The sequence below is a fragment of the Oncorhynchus nerka genome, linkage group LG16, assembly GCF_034236695.1.
Source record: "Oncorhynchus nerka isolate Pitt River linkage group LG16, Oner_Uvic_2.0, whole genome shotgun sequence".
Taxonomy (NCBI): Eukaryota; Metazoa; Chordata; class Actinopteri; order Salmoniformes; family Salmonidae; genus Oncorhynchus; species Oncorhynchus nerka.
Window position 1 is genome coordinate 33,253,938 of NC_088411.1, and position 16,550 is coordinate 33,270,487.

The 16,550-nt window shown below is 45.2% G+C and overlaps 1 protein-coding gene across 2 annotated transcripts in view; it reads left to right on the forward strand.

Annotated features, from left to right (window-relative positions):
- The window catches only part of LOC115144499 (KH domain-containing, RNA-binding, signal transduction-associated protein 2-like), a 154,332-nt gene that overhangs the window by 50,395 nt on the left and 87,387 nt on the right, over window positions 1-16,550 (forward strand). For both annotated transcript variants that reach the window (XM_065002622.1, XM_065002623.1), the window contains exon 3: window positions 16,016-16,132. In XM_065002622.1, the coding sequence (XP_064858694.1) occupies window positions 16,016-16,132 (117 nt within the window). The remainder of the gene's footprint in view (window positions 1-16,015; window positions 16,133-16,550) is intronic.

A 16,550-nucleotide genomic window follows, 5' to 3' on the forward strand; every position in this document is an offset into this window, starting at 1 on the left:
CTGTACCAAGGGCTCCATGACTATATCTGTGCTGCTGGCCCCCTGTACCAAGGGCTCCATGACTATATATGTGCTGCTGGCCCCCTGTACCAAGGCTCCATGTCTATATCTGTGCTGCCAGCCCCCTGTACCAAGGCTCCATGTCTATATCTGTGCTGCTGGCCCCCTGTACCAAGGGCTCCATGACTATATCTGTGCTGCTGGCCCCCTGTACCAAGGGTGTCTATATCTGTGCTGCTGGCCCCCTGTACCAAGGGCTCCATGACTATATCTGTGCTGCTGGCCCCCTGTACCAAGGCTCCATGTCTATATCTGTGCTGCCGGCCCCCTGTACCAAGGGCTCCATGACTATATCTGTGCTGCTGGCCCCCTGTACCAAGGGCTCCATGACTATATCTGTGCTGCTGGCCCCCTGTACCAAGGGCTCCATGACTATATCTGTGCTGCTGGCCCCCTGTACCAAGGGCTCCATGACTATATATGTGCTGCTGGCCCCCTGTACCAAGGCTCCATGTCTATATCTGTGCTGCCAGCCCCCTGTACCAAGGCTCCATGTCTATATCTGTGCTGCTGGCCCCCTGTACCAAGGGCTCCATGACTATATCTGTGCTGCTGGCCCCCTGTACCAAGGGCTCCATGACTATATCTGTGCTGCTGGCCCCCTGTACCAAGGCTCAATGTCTATATCTGTGCTGCCGGCCCCCTGTACCAAGGGCTCCATGACTATATCTGTGCTGCCGGCCCCCTGTACCAAGGGCTCCATGTCTATATCTGTGCTGCTGGCCCCCTGTACCAAGGCTCCATGTCTATATCTGTGCTGCTGGCCCCCTGTACCAAGGGCTCCATGACTATATCTGTGCTGCTGGCCCCCTGTACCAAGGCTCCATGTCTATATCTGTGCTGCTGGCCCCCTGTACCAAGGGCTCCATGACTATATCTGTGCTGCTGGCCCCCTGTACCAAGGGCTCCATGACTATATCTGTGCTGCTGGCCCCCTGTACCAAGGGCTCCATGACTATATCTGTGCTGCTGGCCCCCTGTACCAAGGGCTCCATGACTATATCTGTGCTGCTGGCCCCTGTACCAAGGGCTCCATGACTATATCTGTGCTGCTGGCCCCTGTACCAAGGGCTCCATGACTATATCTGTGCTGCTGGCCCCCTGTACCAAGGGCTCCATGACTATATCTGTGCTGCTGGCCCCCTGTACCAAGGGCTCCATGACTATATCTGTGCTGCTGGCCCCTGTACCAAGGGCTCCATGACTATATCTGTGCTGCTGGCCCCCTGTACCAAGGCTACATGTCTATATCTGTGCTGCTGGCCCCCTGTACCAAGGCTACATGTCTATATCTGTGCTGCTGGCCCCCTGTACCAAGGCTCCATGTCTATATCTGTGCTGCTGGCCCCCTGTACCAAGGCTACATGTCTATATCTGTGCTGCCGGCCCCCTGTACCAAGGCTCCATGACTATATCTGTGCTGCTGGCCCCTGTACCAAGGCTCCATGTCTATATCTGTGCTGCTGGCCCCCTGTACCAAGGCTACATGTCTATATCTGTGCTGCCGGCCCCCTGTACCAAGGCTCCATGACTATATCTGTGCTGCTGGCCCCCTGTACCAAGGGCTCCATGACTATATCTGTGCTGCTGGCCCCCTGTACCAAGGGTGTCTATATCTGTGCTGCTGGCCCCCTGTACCAAGGGCTCCATGACTATATCTGTGCTGCTGGCCCCCTGTACCAAGGCTCCATGTCTATATCTGTGCTGCCGGCCCCCTGTACCAAGGGCTCCATGACTATATCTGTGCTGCTGGCCCCCTGTACCAAGGGCTCCATGACTATATCTGTGCTGCTGGCCCCCTGTACCAAGGGCTCCATGACTATATCTGTGCTGCTGGCCCCCTGTACCAAGGGCTCCATGACTATATATGTGCTGCTGGCCCCCTGTACCAAGGCTCCATGTCTATATCTGTGCTGCCAGCCCCCTGTACCAAGGCTCCATGTCTATATCTGTGCTGCTGGCCCCTGTACCAAGGGCTCCATGACTATATCTGTGCTGCTGGCACCCTGTACCAAGGGTGTCTATATCTGTGCTGCTGGCCCCTGTACCAAGGGCTCCATGACTATATCTGTGCTGCTGGCCCCCTGTACCAAGGCTCAATGTCTATATCTGTGCTGCCGGCCCCCTGTACCAAGGGCTCCATGACTATATCTGTGCTGCCGGCCCCTGTACCAAGGGCTCCATGTCTATATCTGTGCTGCTGGCCCCTGTACCAAGGCTCCATGTCTATATCTGTGCTGCTGGCCCCTGTACCAAGGGCTCCATGACTATATCTGTGCTGCTGGCCCCCTGTACCAAGGCTCCATGTCTATATCTGTGCTGCTGGCCCCTGTACCAAGGGCTCCATGACTATATCTGTGCTGCTGGCCCCCTGTACCAAGGGCTCCATGACTATATCTGTGCTGCTGGCCCCCTGTACCAAGGGCTCCATGACTATATCTGTGCTGCTGGCCCCTGTACCAAGGGCTCCATGACTATATCTGTGCTGCTGGCCCCCTGTACCAAGGGCTCCATGACTATATCTGTGCTGCTGGCCCCCTGTACCAAGGGCTCCATGACTATATCTGTGCTGCTGGCCCCCTGTACCAAGGGCTCCATGACTATATCTGTGCTGCTGGCCCCCTGTACCAAGGGCTCCATGACTATATCTGTGCTGCTGGCCCCCTGTACCAAGGGCTCCATGACTATATCTGTGCTGCTGGCCCCCTGTACCAAGGCTACATGTCTATATCTGTGCTGCTGGCCCCCTGTACCAAGGCTACATGTCTATATCTGTGCTGCTGGCCCCCTGTACCAAGGCTCCATGTCTATATCTGTGCTGCTGGCCCCCTGTACCAAGGCTACATGTCTATATCTGTGCTGCCGGCCCCCTGTACCAAGGCTCCATGACTATATCTGTGCTGCTGGCCCCCTGTACCAAGGCTCCATGTCTATATCTGTGCTGCTGGCCCCCTGTACCAAGGCTACATGTCTATATCTGTGCTGCCGGCCCCCTGTACCAAGGCTCCATGACTATATCTGTGCTGCTGGCCCCCTGTACCAAGGGCTCCATGACTATATCTGTGCTGCTGGCCCCCTGTACCAAGGGCTCCATGACTATATCTGTGCTGCTGGCCCCCTGTACCAAGGGCTCCATGACTATATCTGTGCTGCTGGCCCCCTGTACCAAGGGCTCCATGACTATATCTGTGCTGCTGGCCCCCTGTACCAAGGGCTCCATGACTATATCTGTGCTGCTGGCCCCCTGTACCAAGGGCTCCATGACTATATCTGTGCTGCTGGCCCCCTGTACCAAGGCTACATGTCTATATCTGTGCTGCTGGCCCCCTGTACCAAGGCTACATGTCTATATCTGTGCTGCTGGCCCCCTGTACCAAGGCTCCATGTCTATATCTGTGCTGCTGGCCCCCTGTACCAAGGCTACATGTCTATATCTGTGCTGCTGGCCCCCTGTACCAAGGCTCCATGACTATATCTGTGCTGCTGGCCCCCTGTACCAAGGCTCCATGTCTATATCTGTGCTGCTGGCCCCCTGTACCAAGGCTACATGTCTATATCTGTGCTGCCGGCCCCCTGTACCAAGGCTCCATGACTATATCTGTGCTGCTGGCCCCCTGTACCAAGGGCTCCATGACTATATCTGTGCTGCTGGCCCCCTGTACCAAGGGTGTCTATATCTGTGCTGCTGGCCCCCTGTACCAAGGGCTCCATGACTATATCTGTGCTGCTGGCCCCCTGTACCAAGGCTCCATGTCTATATCTGTGCTGCCGGCCCCCTGTACCAAGGGCTCCATGACTATATCTGTGCTGCTGGCCCCCTGTACCAAGGGCTCCATGACTATATCTGTGCTGCTGGCCCCCTGTACCAAGGGCTCCATGACTATATCTGTGCTGCTGGCCCCCTGTACCAAGGGCTCCATGACTATATATGTGCTGCTGGCCCCCTGTACCAAGGCTACATGTCTATATCTGTGCTGCCAGCCCCCTGTACCAAGGCTCCATGTCTATATCTGTGCTGCTGGCCCCCTGTACCAAGGGCTCCATGACTATATCTGTGCTGCTGGCCCCCTGTACCAAGGGTGTCTATATATGTGCTGCTGGCCCCCTGTACCAAGGGCTCCATGACTATATCTGTGCTGCTGGCCCCCTGTACCAAGGCTCAATGTCTATATCTGTGCTGCCGGCCCCCTGTACCAAGGGCTCCATGACTATATCTGTGCTGCCGGCCCCCTGTACCAAGGGCTCCATGTCTATATCTGTGCTGCTGGCCCCCTGTACCAAGGCTCCATGTCTATATCTGTGCTGCTGGCCCCCTGTACCAAGGGCTCCATGACTATATCTGTGCTGCTGGCCCCCTGTACCAAGGCTCCATGTCTATATCTGTGCTGCTGGCCCCCTGTACCAAGGGCTCCATGACTATATCTGTGCTGCTGGCCCCCTGTACCAAGGGCTCCATGACTATATCTGTGCTGCTGGCCCCTGTACCAAGGGCTCCATGACTATATCTGTGCTGCTGGCCCCCTGTACCAAGGGCTCCATGACTATATCTGTGCTGCTGGCCCCTGTACCAAGGGCTCCATGACTATATCTGTGCTGCTGGCCCCCTGTACCAAGGGCTCCATGACTATATCTGTGCTGCTGGCCCCCTGTACCAAGGGCTCCATGACTATATCTGTGCTGCTGGCCCCCTGTACCAAGGGCTCCATGACTATATCTGTGCTGCTGGCCCCCTGTACCAAGGGCTCCATGACTATATCTGTGCTGCTGGCCCCCTGTACCAAGGCTACATGTCTATATCTGTGCTGCTGGCCCCCTGTACCAAGGCTACATGTCTATATCTGTGCTGCTGGCCCCCTGTACCAAGGCTCCATGTCTATATCTGTGCTGCTGGCCCCTGTACCAAGGCTACATGTCTATATCTGTGCTGCCGGCCCCCTGTACCAAGGCTCCATGACTATATCTGTGCTGCTGGCCCCCTGTACCAAGGCTCCATGTCTATATCTGTGCTGCTGGCCCCCTGTACCAAGGCTACATGTCTATATCTGTGCTGCCGGCCCCCTGTACCAAGGCTCCATGACTATATCTGTGCTGCTGGCCCCCTGTACCAAGGCTCCATGACTATATCTGTGCTGCTGGCCCCCTGTACCAAGGCTCCATGGCTATATCTGTGCTGCCAGCCCCCTGTATGTTAATGCACAGATTCATCACAAACGCGTTCCTGCTGTGCTGTGTCTTGACATCCCTGTTTCATTGGGGAACAATGTGAGAAAACGCAGCATCCCCTGAATGTTAAACCAAACACAAACACATAGTCCCCATGATTGTTTAGTTTTTTCCATATTTTTTCCAAGTTCGGGATGAAAAGTAATTGAATCTCATAGATTTTCATGATTATTACTTGCACTAAGCATTATTTGAGGCCTTTCCATTTGTCTTTTTTTTTGTTGTCAGCAAACGGTTCTGTTGATAGAATGTAGCCTTCAACTTTCCTTTCCAAATTAATTCCAAGTATAGATTTCAAATATAGTATTGCCAGAACCCTTACAATAGCATTACGCTGTCAGTAACATTTCTCCAAACAAATACAGTACATTTCATCCATTCCCCAAACCCAAGACATTTCTTTCTGGAGGCTCATTAGCCCTGTAGTCTCAGCCATCTCTTTCTGGCCTCCACTTAGCAGAGTGCTTCTTTCTCTCTCTCTCTCTCTCTCTCTCTCTCTCTCTCTCAATTCAAAGGGCTTTATTGGCATCGGAAACACATGTTTACATTGCCAATGCAAGTGAAATAGATAATAAATCAAATGGAATAAACAATTAAAAATTAACAGTAAACATTACACTCACAAAAGTTCTTAAGGAATAGAGACATTTCAAATGTTATGTACGGTGTTGTAACGATGTGCAAAGTCTCTCTCTCCTCTCTCCTCTCTCTGTCTCTCTCTTTCTCTCTCTGCCAGTGTCTAAGCTCTGTGGAACTAATGCCGCTGTCCACAGACGCCCAGTCATCCCTCAGCCATTAAAGTGCAGGCAGGCAGACAGACCTCCGCTCCGCCTCAGGCTATAATCCCCCTATCAGGCCAGAACTGGGATTACCCAATAGCACAGCTGGCTAAACAAGCAGGGACTTTCTGACTGTCTCAGACCATCTGCAGATCTCATTTGGCCTCACAAAACTGGAGTGGGGGACTAGGGTGCAGTGCACAAACACACACCTGAAATCCATCAAAGAGGAACTCCTTTTTGAGGTGTAATCCTGCATTAGGATTACACCTCCAATTGTCTGCTGGTATGATGTGTGAAATTGGGTTGTTTATGCGTATTGTAGCCTAAGTGTGTTGTAGTCTGACTCCTCTTTGCTCTCCAACTGAGTGTAATGACAGTTTTAGCTGTCTTTAAGGAGTGTAATGACAGTTTTAGCTGTCTTTAAGGAGCGTAATGACAGTTTTAGCTGTCTTTAAGGAGTGTAATGACAGTTCTAGCTGTCTTTAAGGAGCGTAATGACAGTTTTAGCTGTCTTTAAGGAGCGTAATGACAGTTTTAGCTGTCTTTAAAAGAGCCTCCTCCAAGGACAGTACTCTCTAATGTTACTCTAATGTCGCCTTGATCTGTCAAGTGTTTCATAGGGTTTCCATTTTTTATTGTTGTTTCTTGAAGATGTAATTTGCAGTAGGGGAAAACAGCGCCACTGGCTGCCCCACATCCGTTATTATAGTCTTTGTTGCCGAGCTGAGGAGCGCCACGAAAACATGGTAAAAAAATTCCAGTACTTATTGTGCTTTACTATTGCGCATGCAATGATGTCAGAGGGGGAAAAAACTGTGTTCGTTGTTTACAGTAATGTTTTTGTTATTGTAATATCGCAAACAGATTAAAATGGTACTCAGGTCTCCTTTTCACCTCATTTAACACCTGTTTTACTTAACAAAAAGCACATCTCAATAGGTGGTTCAGGTAAGTCATGACATGGCAGTGGGGGGGTGGGCCTTTCCTATTTTGTTCTCTATTGCTCCTCAGGCAAAGGGGAAGGCCAGTGACATCACAGATTCCCATCAGACCAACTCATTGAATGCCCCACTCCATTAAATCAAATTGTATGTCACATACACATGGTTAGCAGATGTTAATGAAAGTGTAGTGAAATGTATTTATTATTATTTTACCTTTATTTAACCAGGCAAGTCAGTTAAGAGCAAATTCTTATTTTCAATGACGGCCTAGGAACAGTGGGTTAACTACCTGTTCAGGGGCAGAACGACAGATTTGTACCTTGTCAGCTTGGGGGTTTGAACTTGCAACCTTCCAGGTACTAGTCCAACACTCTAACCACTAGGCTACCCTGCCGCCCCAAATGCTTGTGCTTCTAGTTCCGACAATGCAGTAATAACCAACGAGTAATCTAACCTAACAATTCACAACAACTACCTTAAACACACAAGTGTAAAGGGACGAAGAATATGTACATAAAGATATATGAATGAGTGATGGTACAGAACGGCATAGGCAAGATACAGTAGATGGTATAGAGTACAGTGGTGGCCCTCTTGAAGCATGTGGGAACAGCAGACTGGGATAAGGATTGATTGAATATGTCTGTAAACACACCAGCCAGCTGGTCTGCGCATGCTCTGAGGACGCGGCTGGGGATGACGTCTGGGCCTGCAGCCTTGCGAGGGTTAACACGTTTAAATGTATTACTCACGTCGGCTGCAGTGAAGGAGAGTCCGCAGGTTTTGGTAGCGGGCCGTGTCAGTGGCACTGTATTGTCCTCAAAGCGAGCAAAGAAGTTGTTTAGTCTGTCTGGGAGCAAGACATCCTGGTCCACGACGGGGCTGGTTTTCTTTTTGTAATCCGTGATTGACTGTAGACCCTGCCACATACCTCTTGTGTCTGAGCCGTTGAATTACGACTCTACTTTGTCTCTATACTGACGCTTAGCTTTAAGTTTGCAGTTGTGTCTAAAAAACTATAGTTTGATCAAAACATATTTTCGGGGGCCTTTAGTGTGTGTAATTTACTGTATTTATACTTGTGATATTGCTTTTCAAACAGTAAAAGTTCAAAAATCGCTGGAGGACAATTACAGCTTTAAGAAGAGGCCTATTTCAAAACTTTGCTTCTTGAATAGGCAAAGAGGATTCTGAATATCAATGACTCATTTGTACCATTACCATCAGCATTGCAGTGAATTCACTGTTCAACAATACAGTTAGCTTAACCACTACAGTGCCTTGCGAAAGTAACCCTTTTAGGTTCTAGATAGCACCTTTATTTCTAAGAGTGTACAGCTCAGGACAGTCATGCTCCTGTGAATCTGAGTACCTGTGAATGTGTGAGTAAATTACTTTTTACACATGAGTCTCTGTGACAGAGAACTGCTCCCTTGCTCCAAGGGCATGTGTTTTTTTTGAAGTGGGTGACATTTTTTTTCTTCTAAATGTTTTTACAGACGGTACACTGCAAACCAGTTTGACCACTCAACTCGAATCAGGCGATATACTTTCAAATCTATTAGAATCCATTTACAAAAAAAAAAGCCACAGACTGAAGAGGAAGCGAGACATCCCAGTCCCTCATTTTTTCTGGTTCAAACACAGCCAATGAACCAAGCAGACCAGTCCCAGCTGCTTTCGCATTGGTGCCTATGGATGAACCCCCCCATCTTCATCTTCATTCATCCAAAATGTTTTGATTGACAATCCTATGTCTACTTGCTAATACACCACTTACATTTAGTTTTGTAATTTAACCTGTAGAATGTTAAACGTCCTCAATAAACACTGTGGCAACCTTCCCACTGAATGTCACACTGAACGGAAATGGCTGCAAATGACTGTCTTGTCATGCAGCTCACAAAGGAAATTTACATGGCTGTAATCTATTGAGCCTCTCGCACAGCACACTTGTCTTCCAACTTCAGCACTTCACACTTGGACTATTTGAAATGCATTATTCTCTTTCCTGCAGTCAAATGGCCTAGTGGTCTAATGGGTGGAATGGTATTAATATTTTTCATAAATTCGTAATTAATAAAGGTTTTATTTTTACGCAGAAATTCCAGTGTTTCCTTGTCAAACAGTTTTGTTATATTTCACTCTTCTGTGATGCATTTACAGTGTAATATAACCATGTGTGAGGTGTATACTTTTGTTTCAAAGTAGATTTGTTTAACACTTACAAGAATCACTCTGGTTTAGCCCACTGCAGTAAATTGCTGTCCTTGCCTTTAGGGCATTTGCTGCTCTCTGAATAGCTGTTCCATGTTGTTGTTCATTGCCCATGTTTATGGCTGGATTAACGCAAATGATGCTTTCTGTGAAGACTACAAATTGTTTAGAGCAGAAGACGCCCGTCAACAATTTCCCCCCCATTTTTTTCACTTAACATGTGACGGCATCTCGCCTGTGAATTAGTTGATGTTTAAAATGGCATTATCCTTAAGCAAAAGAGCTGTTTACCTCGTATTACAACAATATACAGTGCCTTGCGAAAGTATTCGGCCCCCTTGAACTTTGCGACCTTTTGCCACATTTCAGGCTTCAAACATAAAGATATAAAACTGTTTGGCGTAAAAGCAACACAGCTCATCACCCTGAACACACCATCCCCACTGTAAAACATGGTGGTGGCAGCATCATGGTTTGGGCCTGCTTTTCTTCAGCAGGGACAGGGAAGATGGTTAAAATTGATGGGAAGATGGATGGAGCCAAATACAGGACCATTCTGGAAGAAAACCTGATGGAGTCTGCAAAAGACCTGAGACTGGGAAGGAGATTTGTCTTCCAACAAGACAATGATCCAAAACATAAAGCAAAATCTACAATGGAATGGTTCAAAAATAAACATATCCAGGTGTTAGAATGGCCAAGTCAAAGTCCAGACCTGAATCCAATCGAGAATCTGTGGAAAGAACTGAAAACTGCTGTTCACAAATGCTCTCCATCCAACCTCACTGAGCTCGAGCTGTTTTGCAAGGAGGAATGGGAAAAAATTTCAGTCTCTCGATGTGCAAAACTGATAGAGACATACCCCAAGCGACTTACAGCTGTAATCGCAGAAAAAGGTGGCGCTACAAAGTATTAACTTAAGGGGGCTGAATAATTTTGCACGCCCAATTTTTCAGTTTTTGATTTGTTAAAAAAGTTTGAAATATCCAATAAATGTCGTTCCACTTCATGATTGTGTCCCACTTGTTGTTGATTCTTCACAAAAAAATACAGTTTTATATCTTTATGTTTGAAGCCTGAAATGTGGCAAAAGGTCGCAAAGTTCAAGGGGGCCGAATACTTTCGCAAGGCACTGTATATTGTTGTAATACGAGGTAAACAGCTCTTTTGCTTAAGGATAATGCCATTTTAAACATCAACTAATTCACAGGCGAGATGCCGTCACATGTTAAGTGAAAAAAATGGGGGGGAAATTGTTGACGGGCGTCTTCTGCTCTAAACAATTTGTAGTCTTCACAGAAAGCATCATTTGCGTTAATCCAGCCGTAAACATGGGCAATGAACAACAACATGGAACAGCTATTCAGAGAGCAGCAAATGCACTAAAGGCAAGGACAGCAATTTACTGCAGTGGGCTAAACCAGAGTGATTCTTGTAAGTGTTAAACAAATCTACTTTGAAACAAAAGTATACACCTCACACATGGTTATATTACACTGTAAATGCATCACAGAAGAGTGAAATATAACAAAACTGTTTGACATAGAAACACTGGAATTTCTGCGTAAAAATAAAACCTTTATTAATTACGAATTTATGAAAAATATTAATACCATTCCACCCATTAGACCACTAGGCCATTTGACTGCAGGAAAGAGAATAATGCATTTCAAATAGTCCAAGTGTGAAGTGCTGAAGTTGGAAGACAAGTGTGCTGTGCGAGAGGCTCAATAGATTACAGCCATGTAAATTTCCTTTGTGAGCTGCATGACAAGACAGTCATTTGCAGCCGTTTCCGTTCAGTGTGACATTCAGTGGGAAGGTTGCCACAGTGTTTATTGAGGACGTTTCACCTTTTTTTTAATTGAAATCTCAGGGCTCGTCTCTAAGGAGATGTGCTCTAGCTAGTAGTGATTGTCTCGGTTATGTCACTGTGATTATTTTCTTCATATTTCAAGTGTGTTTAAAGGTCACGTCAGTGACTTCTCACAAAGAACATTGCTGATGTGAGGGCATACATCTCAGGATCTATGGATCTCAGGATCTATGGATCTCAGGATCTATGGATCTCAGGATCAATGGGCAATTTTAAACTTGCAACATGATACTTGAAATATTCACATTTGTGTTAGATGAAGAGCATGCAGACATTCTACAGGTTAAATTACAAAACTAAATGTAAGTGGTGTATTAGCAAGTAGACATAGGATTGTCAATCAAAACATTTTGGATGAATGAAGATGAAGATGGGGGGGTTCATCCATAGGCACCAATGCGAAAGCAGCTGGGACTGGTCTGCTTGGTTCATTGGCTGTGTTTGAACCAGAAAAAATGAGGGACTGGGATGTCTCGCTTCCTCTTCAGTCTGTGGCTTTTTTTTTTGTAAATGGATTCTAATAGATTTGAAAGTATATCGCCTGATTCGAGTTGAGTGGTCAAACTGGTTTGCAGTGTACCGTCTGTAAAAACATTTAGAAGAAAAAAAATGTCACCCACTTCAAAAAAAACACATGCCCTTGGAGCAAGGGAGCAGTTCTCTGTCACAGAGACTCATGTGTAAAAAGTAATTTACTCACACATTCACAGGTACTCAGATTCACAGGAGCATGACTGTCCTGAGCTGTACACTCTTAGAAATAAAGGTGCTATCTAGAACCTAAAAGGGTTCTTCGGATGTCCCCATAGGAGAACCCTTTGAGAACTCGTTTTTGTTCCATGTAGAACTATTTTGCGTTCCATATAGAACCCTTACCACAGAGGGTTCCACTTAGAACCAAAAAAGGTTATCCTATGGGGACAGCCGAGGAACCCCTTTGGTACCCTTTTTTCAGAGAGTGTAGATGCAACACATCCTGATTGTCTAGTCAATTTTACCCCTACCCACATGTACATACTCTATTACCTCAACGACCTCAACTACCTCCTGCTCCTGCACATTGACTCGGTTCCAGTACACCTTGTTTATAGCCTTGTTATTGTTTTGATTGTGTTACAATTTCCTTTTTATTTAGCAAATATTTGTCTTACTTTTTTAACCCTGCATTGTTGGAACTGGGCTTGTAAATAAGCATCTAACCACTAGGCTACCTGGGGTGGCAAGTAGCATAGTGGTTAGAGTGTTGGACTAGTAACCAAAATGATTGCAAGATCAAATCCCCGAACTGACAAGGTAAAAAGCTGTTGTTCTGCCCCTGAACAAGGCAGTTATCCCACGGTTCCTAGGCTGTCATTGAAAATAACAATTTGTTCTTCACTGACTTGCCAAGTTAAATAAAAATAAATATTTAACTGTAAAGTCTAAACCTGTTGTATCTAGTTGAAATATCCCAAAAAGGCCATCATAATTTGTGGCGAATGGCCACCAAGCCCTTAATAAAAACTAAGTCTGAAATTGATTTCATTTGATTTTCCCTTACAATTTTTTTGTATCAACCCCTACAAAAATGTCCACCTACAATTATAATCCACATAATAATTAATATCCTGTTGCTGAAAGGTTATTATCTTGCTGTCGCAAACCGTCTCAAATGAAGATTGTACATCTGAATGTTGTCTCATGTAAAATCAGTGGCGCTGCATGCTATTGGGCAGGTCTGTCTGTAGGTTGATTCTGCTGCTACTACAGGATAGAGTGTACTCAGCGCAGCTGTTTCTCCATGCATGACCATTCCCCCTAGGCGTTACCATCCCGTGCTAGTGGACAAGTGGGCATGACTGAGCATGATTGGAATCAAAACCCAACCCTCAAATATCCAATGATTTAGGAACGTCATATTTTTTCCAAAATCTTTGGAAGATACTGACTTTATGTCCAAAATTATTCTATTTACACTTTGTAGTAATTTGGATTTGAACAAATGATTTGTAACGAGTCTTTACTAGAAGGTGTACATAATACTTGTTTTTGTTTATCTGCATCAACAAACCTCACATCCTTTGTACATAAAGTCATAGTCATACTCTTGATATAAACACAATCTTCCCATTATTTATTTAGATTAGTACCTGTGTAATTCCACAAGTAAAAAATAAAAATCCCCATACAAATTTGCTGCTTCAGCAACACACCCAGCTTCTAACATCCTCAGCCTTATCGGTGTTGGGGCTGCAGGGGGTGGATTGCATCATTTCAAACCTCATTTAACACTGAACCATGCCCCCTTCTAAAGCCGAAATTGCCCACCACGGAGCCTAAGAGTGGCTCCAGACATTCATTAGCGTAATGAGAACAGGCCACTGTTCTGCTGCCGCCCAGCGAGCTACTTCTCACTGTAGTCGTGGCGACCATCTGCTCCAGGGCTCCCAGCCAGCTGTAGGATATTCCTGTCAAAGCAGCCCCAGAGAAGACAGAATACCCAACTCAATCACCTCAGAAAGAAGAGATGGATGGAGGTAGAGTGGAGCTCTGTTGGCGATGTATGTTGGACTTCTCCGAACCGAATCCTTTTGCTTTTCATGCTGTCCTTCAGGATGTCAGAGATAAGATAAGCTGAGTACGCAGTCATGTGCCACTTCGGTATCCGCCAGTTTGCAGCTGCAATACAGAAAACAGTTGACCATGGCTCCTAGTGGCTGAATAGGCTATAGAGCCTCAGTGGATGGGGAGGGGGGTCCTCGTGTAATCTTATGAATAGGTTATAGTAATTCGTGATGCCAGGGCAGGAGATGTCTAGATGGGTAGTTGACCAACTGTTCAGCTCTGGAGGAGGTTGAGTTATCAGCTGGTCACAACAAACATTTGAAGGTCAAGTCATTCATTTGAAAATGTTGGCGGAGTGGTCGAGAAATGAGAACAACGGGAGAGACCTCAACAGGATTTTTGGCGATGGCAGTTGTAAATCTAAATGACTTAATAACCCATGTAAATCTAAATGACTTAATAACCCATGTAAATCTAAATGACTTAATAACCCATGTAAATCTAAATGACTTAATAACCCATGTAAATCTAAATGACTTAATAACCCATGTAAATCTAAATGACTTAATAACCCATGTAAATCTAAATGACTTAATAACCCATGTAAATCTAAATGACTTAATAACCCATGTAAATCTAAATGACTTAATAACCCATGTAAATCTAAATGACTTAATAACCCATGTAAATCTAAATGACTTAATAACCCATGTAAATCTAAATGACTTAATAACCCATGTAAATCTAAATGACTTAATAACCCATGTAAATCTAAATGACTTAATAACCCATGTAAATCTAAATGACTTAATAACCCATGGGGTGTTTCAAATTGGTGTTCTGATTGTGGTTTTATTGAATGAATAGTCTGAGAATAATTACTTTTCCATTAGCAAAGGACTCAACTAAATCACTTCTATTATGATGTTGAGGGTCACCATTGTGGTCACAGCAAATCTCCAACAGTGACAAAGAAAAAGGACAGTAACAGTAATATCCTGAGGGCTAGTTTTTTGTCCAACAGCAAGTCTACAGTCTGAGATGAGTTCTGTTAGCCAGTGCCTGAAGGCAGGCGTTTGATAGTTCCTCATCTGGATAGTGATTCCTTGATTTCCCAATGGGAAGAAAATCATTATTTCTCACTTTCCTGGCTCTGACGTCTGGATCATTCCCAGGAATTGTATTGGCTGGAGGACATGTTTTATTTCCTCTCCATACACCATTGATGACCCTGAGCAATAATAAGACATGACTGCCTCAGCCTCAGCGGTTTAACTAAGGGACAGAGCTGATAACTATCTGTGTCTCAAATATTCCCCATATTTCATATATAGTGCACTACCCTATGGACCCTGGTCAAAACTAGTGCACTATAAAGGGAATGGGGTGCCATTTGGAACACAAAGGCTGTTATGTTCTACCTCAGATGAGATTAAGACCCATTCACATGGGTATTGTGCAGCACACATGGCTGAACATTGTTGAATTGTTGCAGTTTCTTCCATGTCTTTTTTTGTTTTATTCAGCAATAGTGAAAACTTCTTCGGGATCGGTGTCCCTTCCACGGGATGGTTGAGCTAACGTAGGCTAATGAGATTAGCATGAGGTTGTAAGTAACAAGAACATTTCCCAGGACATAGACATATCTGATATTGACAGAAAGCTTACATTCTTGTTAATCTAACTGCGCTGTCCAATTTACAGTAGCTTTTACAGTGAAAGAATACCATGCTATTGTTTGAGGAGAGTGCACAATTTTGAACATGAAAAGTTATTAATAAACACATTTGGCACATTTGGGCAGTCTTGATACAAAATTTGGACACCAATGCAATGGTTCATTGGATCAGTCTAAAACTTTGCACATACACTGATGCCATCTAGCGGCCAAAAACTAAATTGCACCTGGGATGGAATAATACATTATGGCCTTTCTCTTGCATTTCAAACATGATGGTCCAAAAAAAATACAAAAGAACAGTTGTTTTTTTCTTTGTATTATCTTTGACCAGATCTATTGTGTTATATTCTACTACATTCCTTTCACATTTCCATAAACTTCAAAGTGTTTCCTTTCAAATGGTACCAAGAATATGCATATCCTTGTATCAGGGCCTGAGCTACAGGCAGTTAGATTTGGGTATGTCATTTTAGGCGAAAAAAAATAAAAAAAAGGGGGGCTAATCCTCAAGAGGTTTTAAAAAAAAGGTTGATTGTTAGCCAACTGTAATCTATATTTTTCTCTAATCTTTTTTCCCCTTGCAGTATGTAACCTAATTTCCATTTACTTCAGTATGTAATAGGTATATAATTGAAAACTGTCAAGGAAGCTGTTTTAGAAACATTGCCTTTCCTCTCCTCTGTTGCAGTTTAATTTTGTTGGGAAGCTGTTGGGTCCACGGGGCAATTCCATGAAAAGATTACAAGAAGAAACAGGAGCAAAGATGTCCATCCTCGGAAAAGGCTCCATGAGGGACAAAGGAAAGGTATGATGACAACACCTCCTTGGAATGTAGTCCCTGACTGTCTGTATGTTTTCACCTTCAATTTATTACCTACTGTATGATGTAGAAAACCTTTTTTGGTTTGTTTTTACCTTTATTTTGACAGGGAGTTATGTTCAGACCAATGTCTCGTTTTCAACTAAGCCATGCAGAATACAAAAATACAGGCATCAAGTACAAATACGAAATGCAATCAACAAATAGGAAATACAAAGAAAAAATGAAATAAAAACAAAACACAAGCATATAAAACAAACATATTCCAAACATGTATTACATCTTTGGCCTCCCGAGGGGCGCAGTGGTCTAGAGATTCTGGTTCGAGTCCAGGCTCTGTCGCAGCCGGCCGTGATTGGGAGACCCATGGGGCGGTGCACAATTGGCCCAGCGTCGTCCAGGT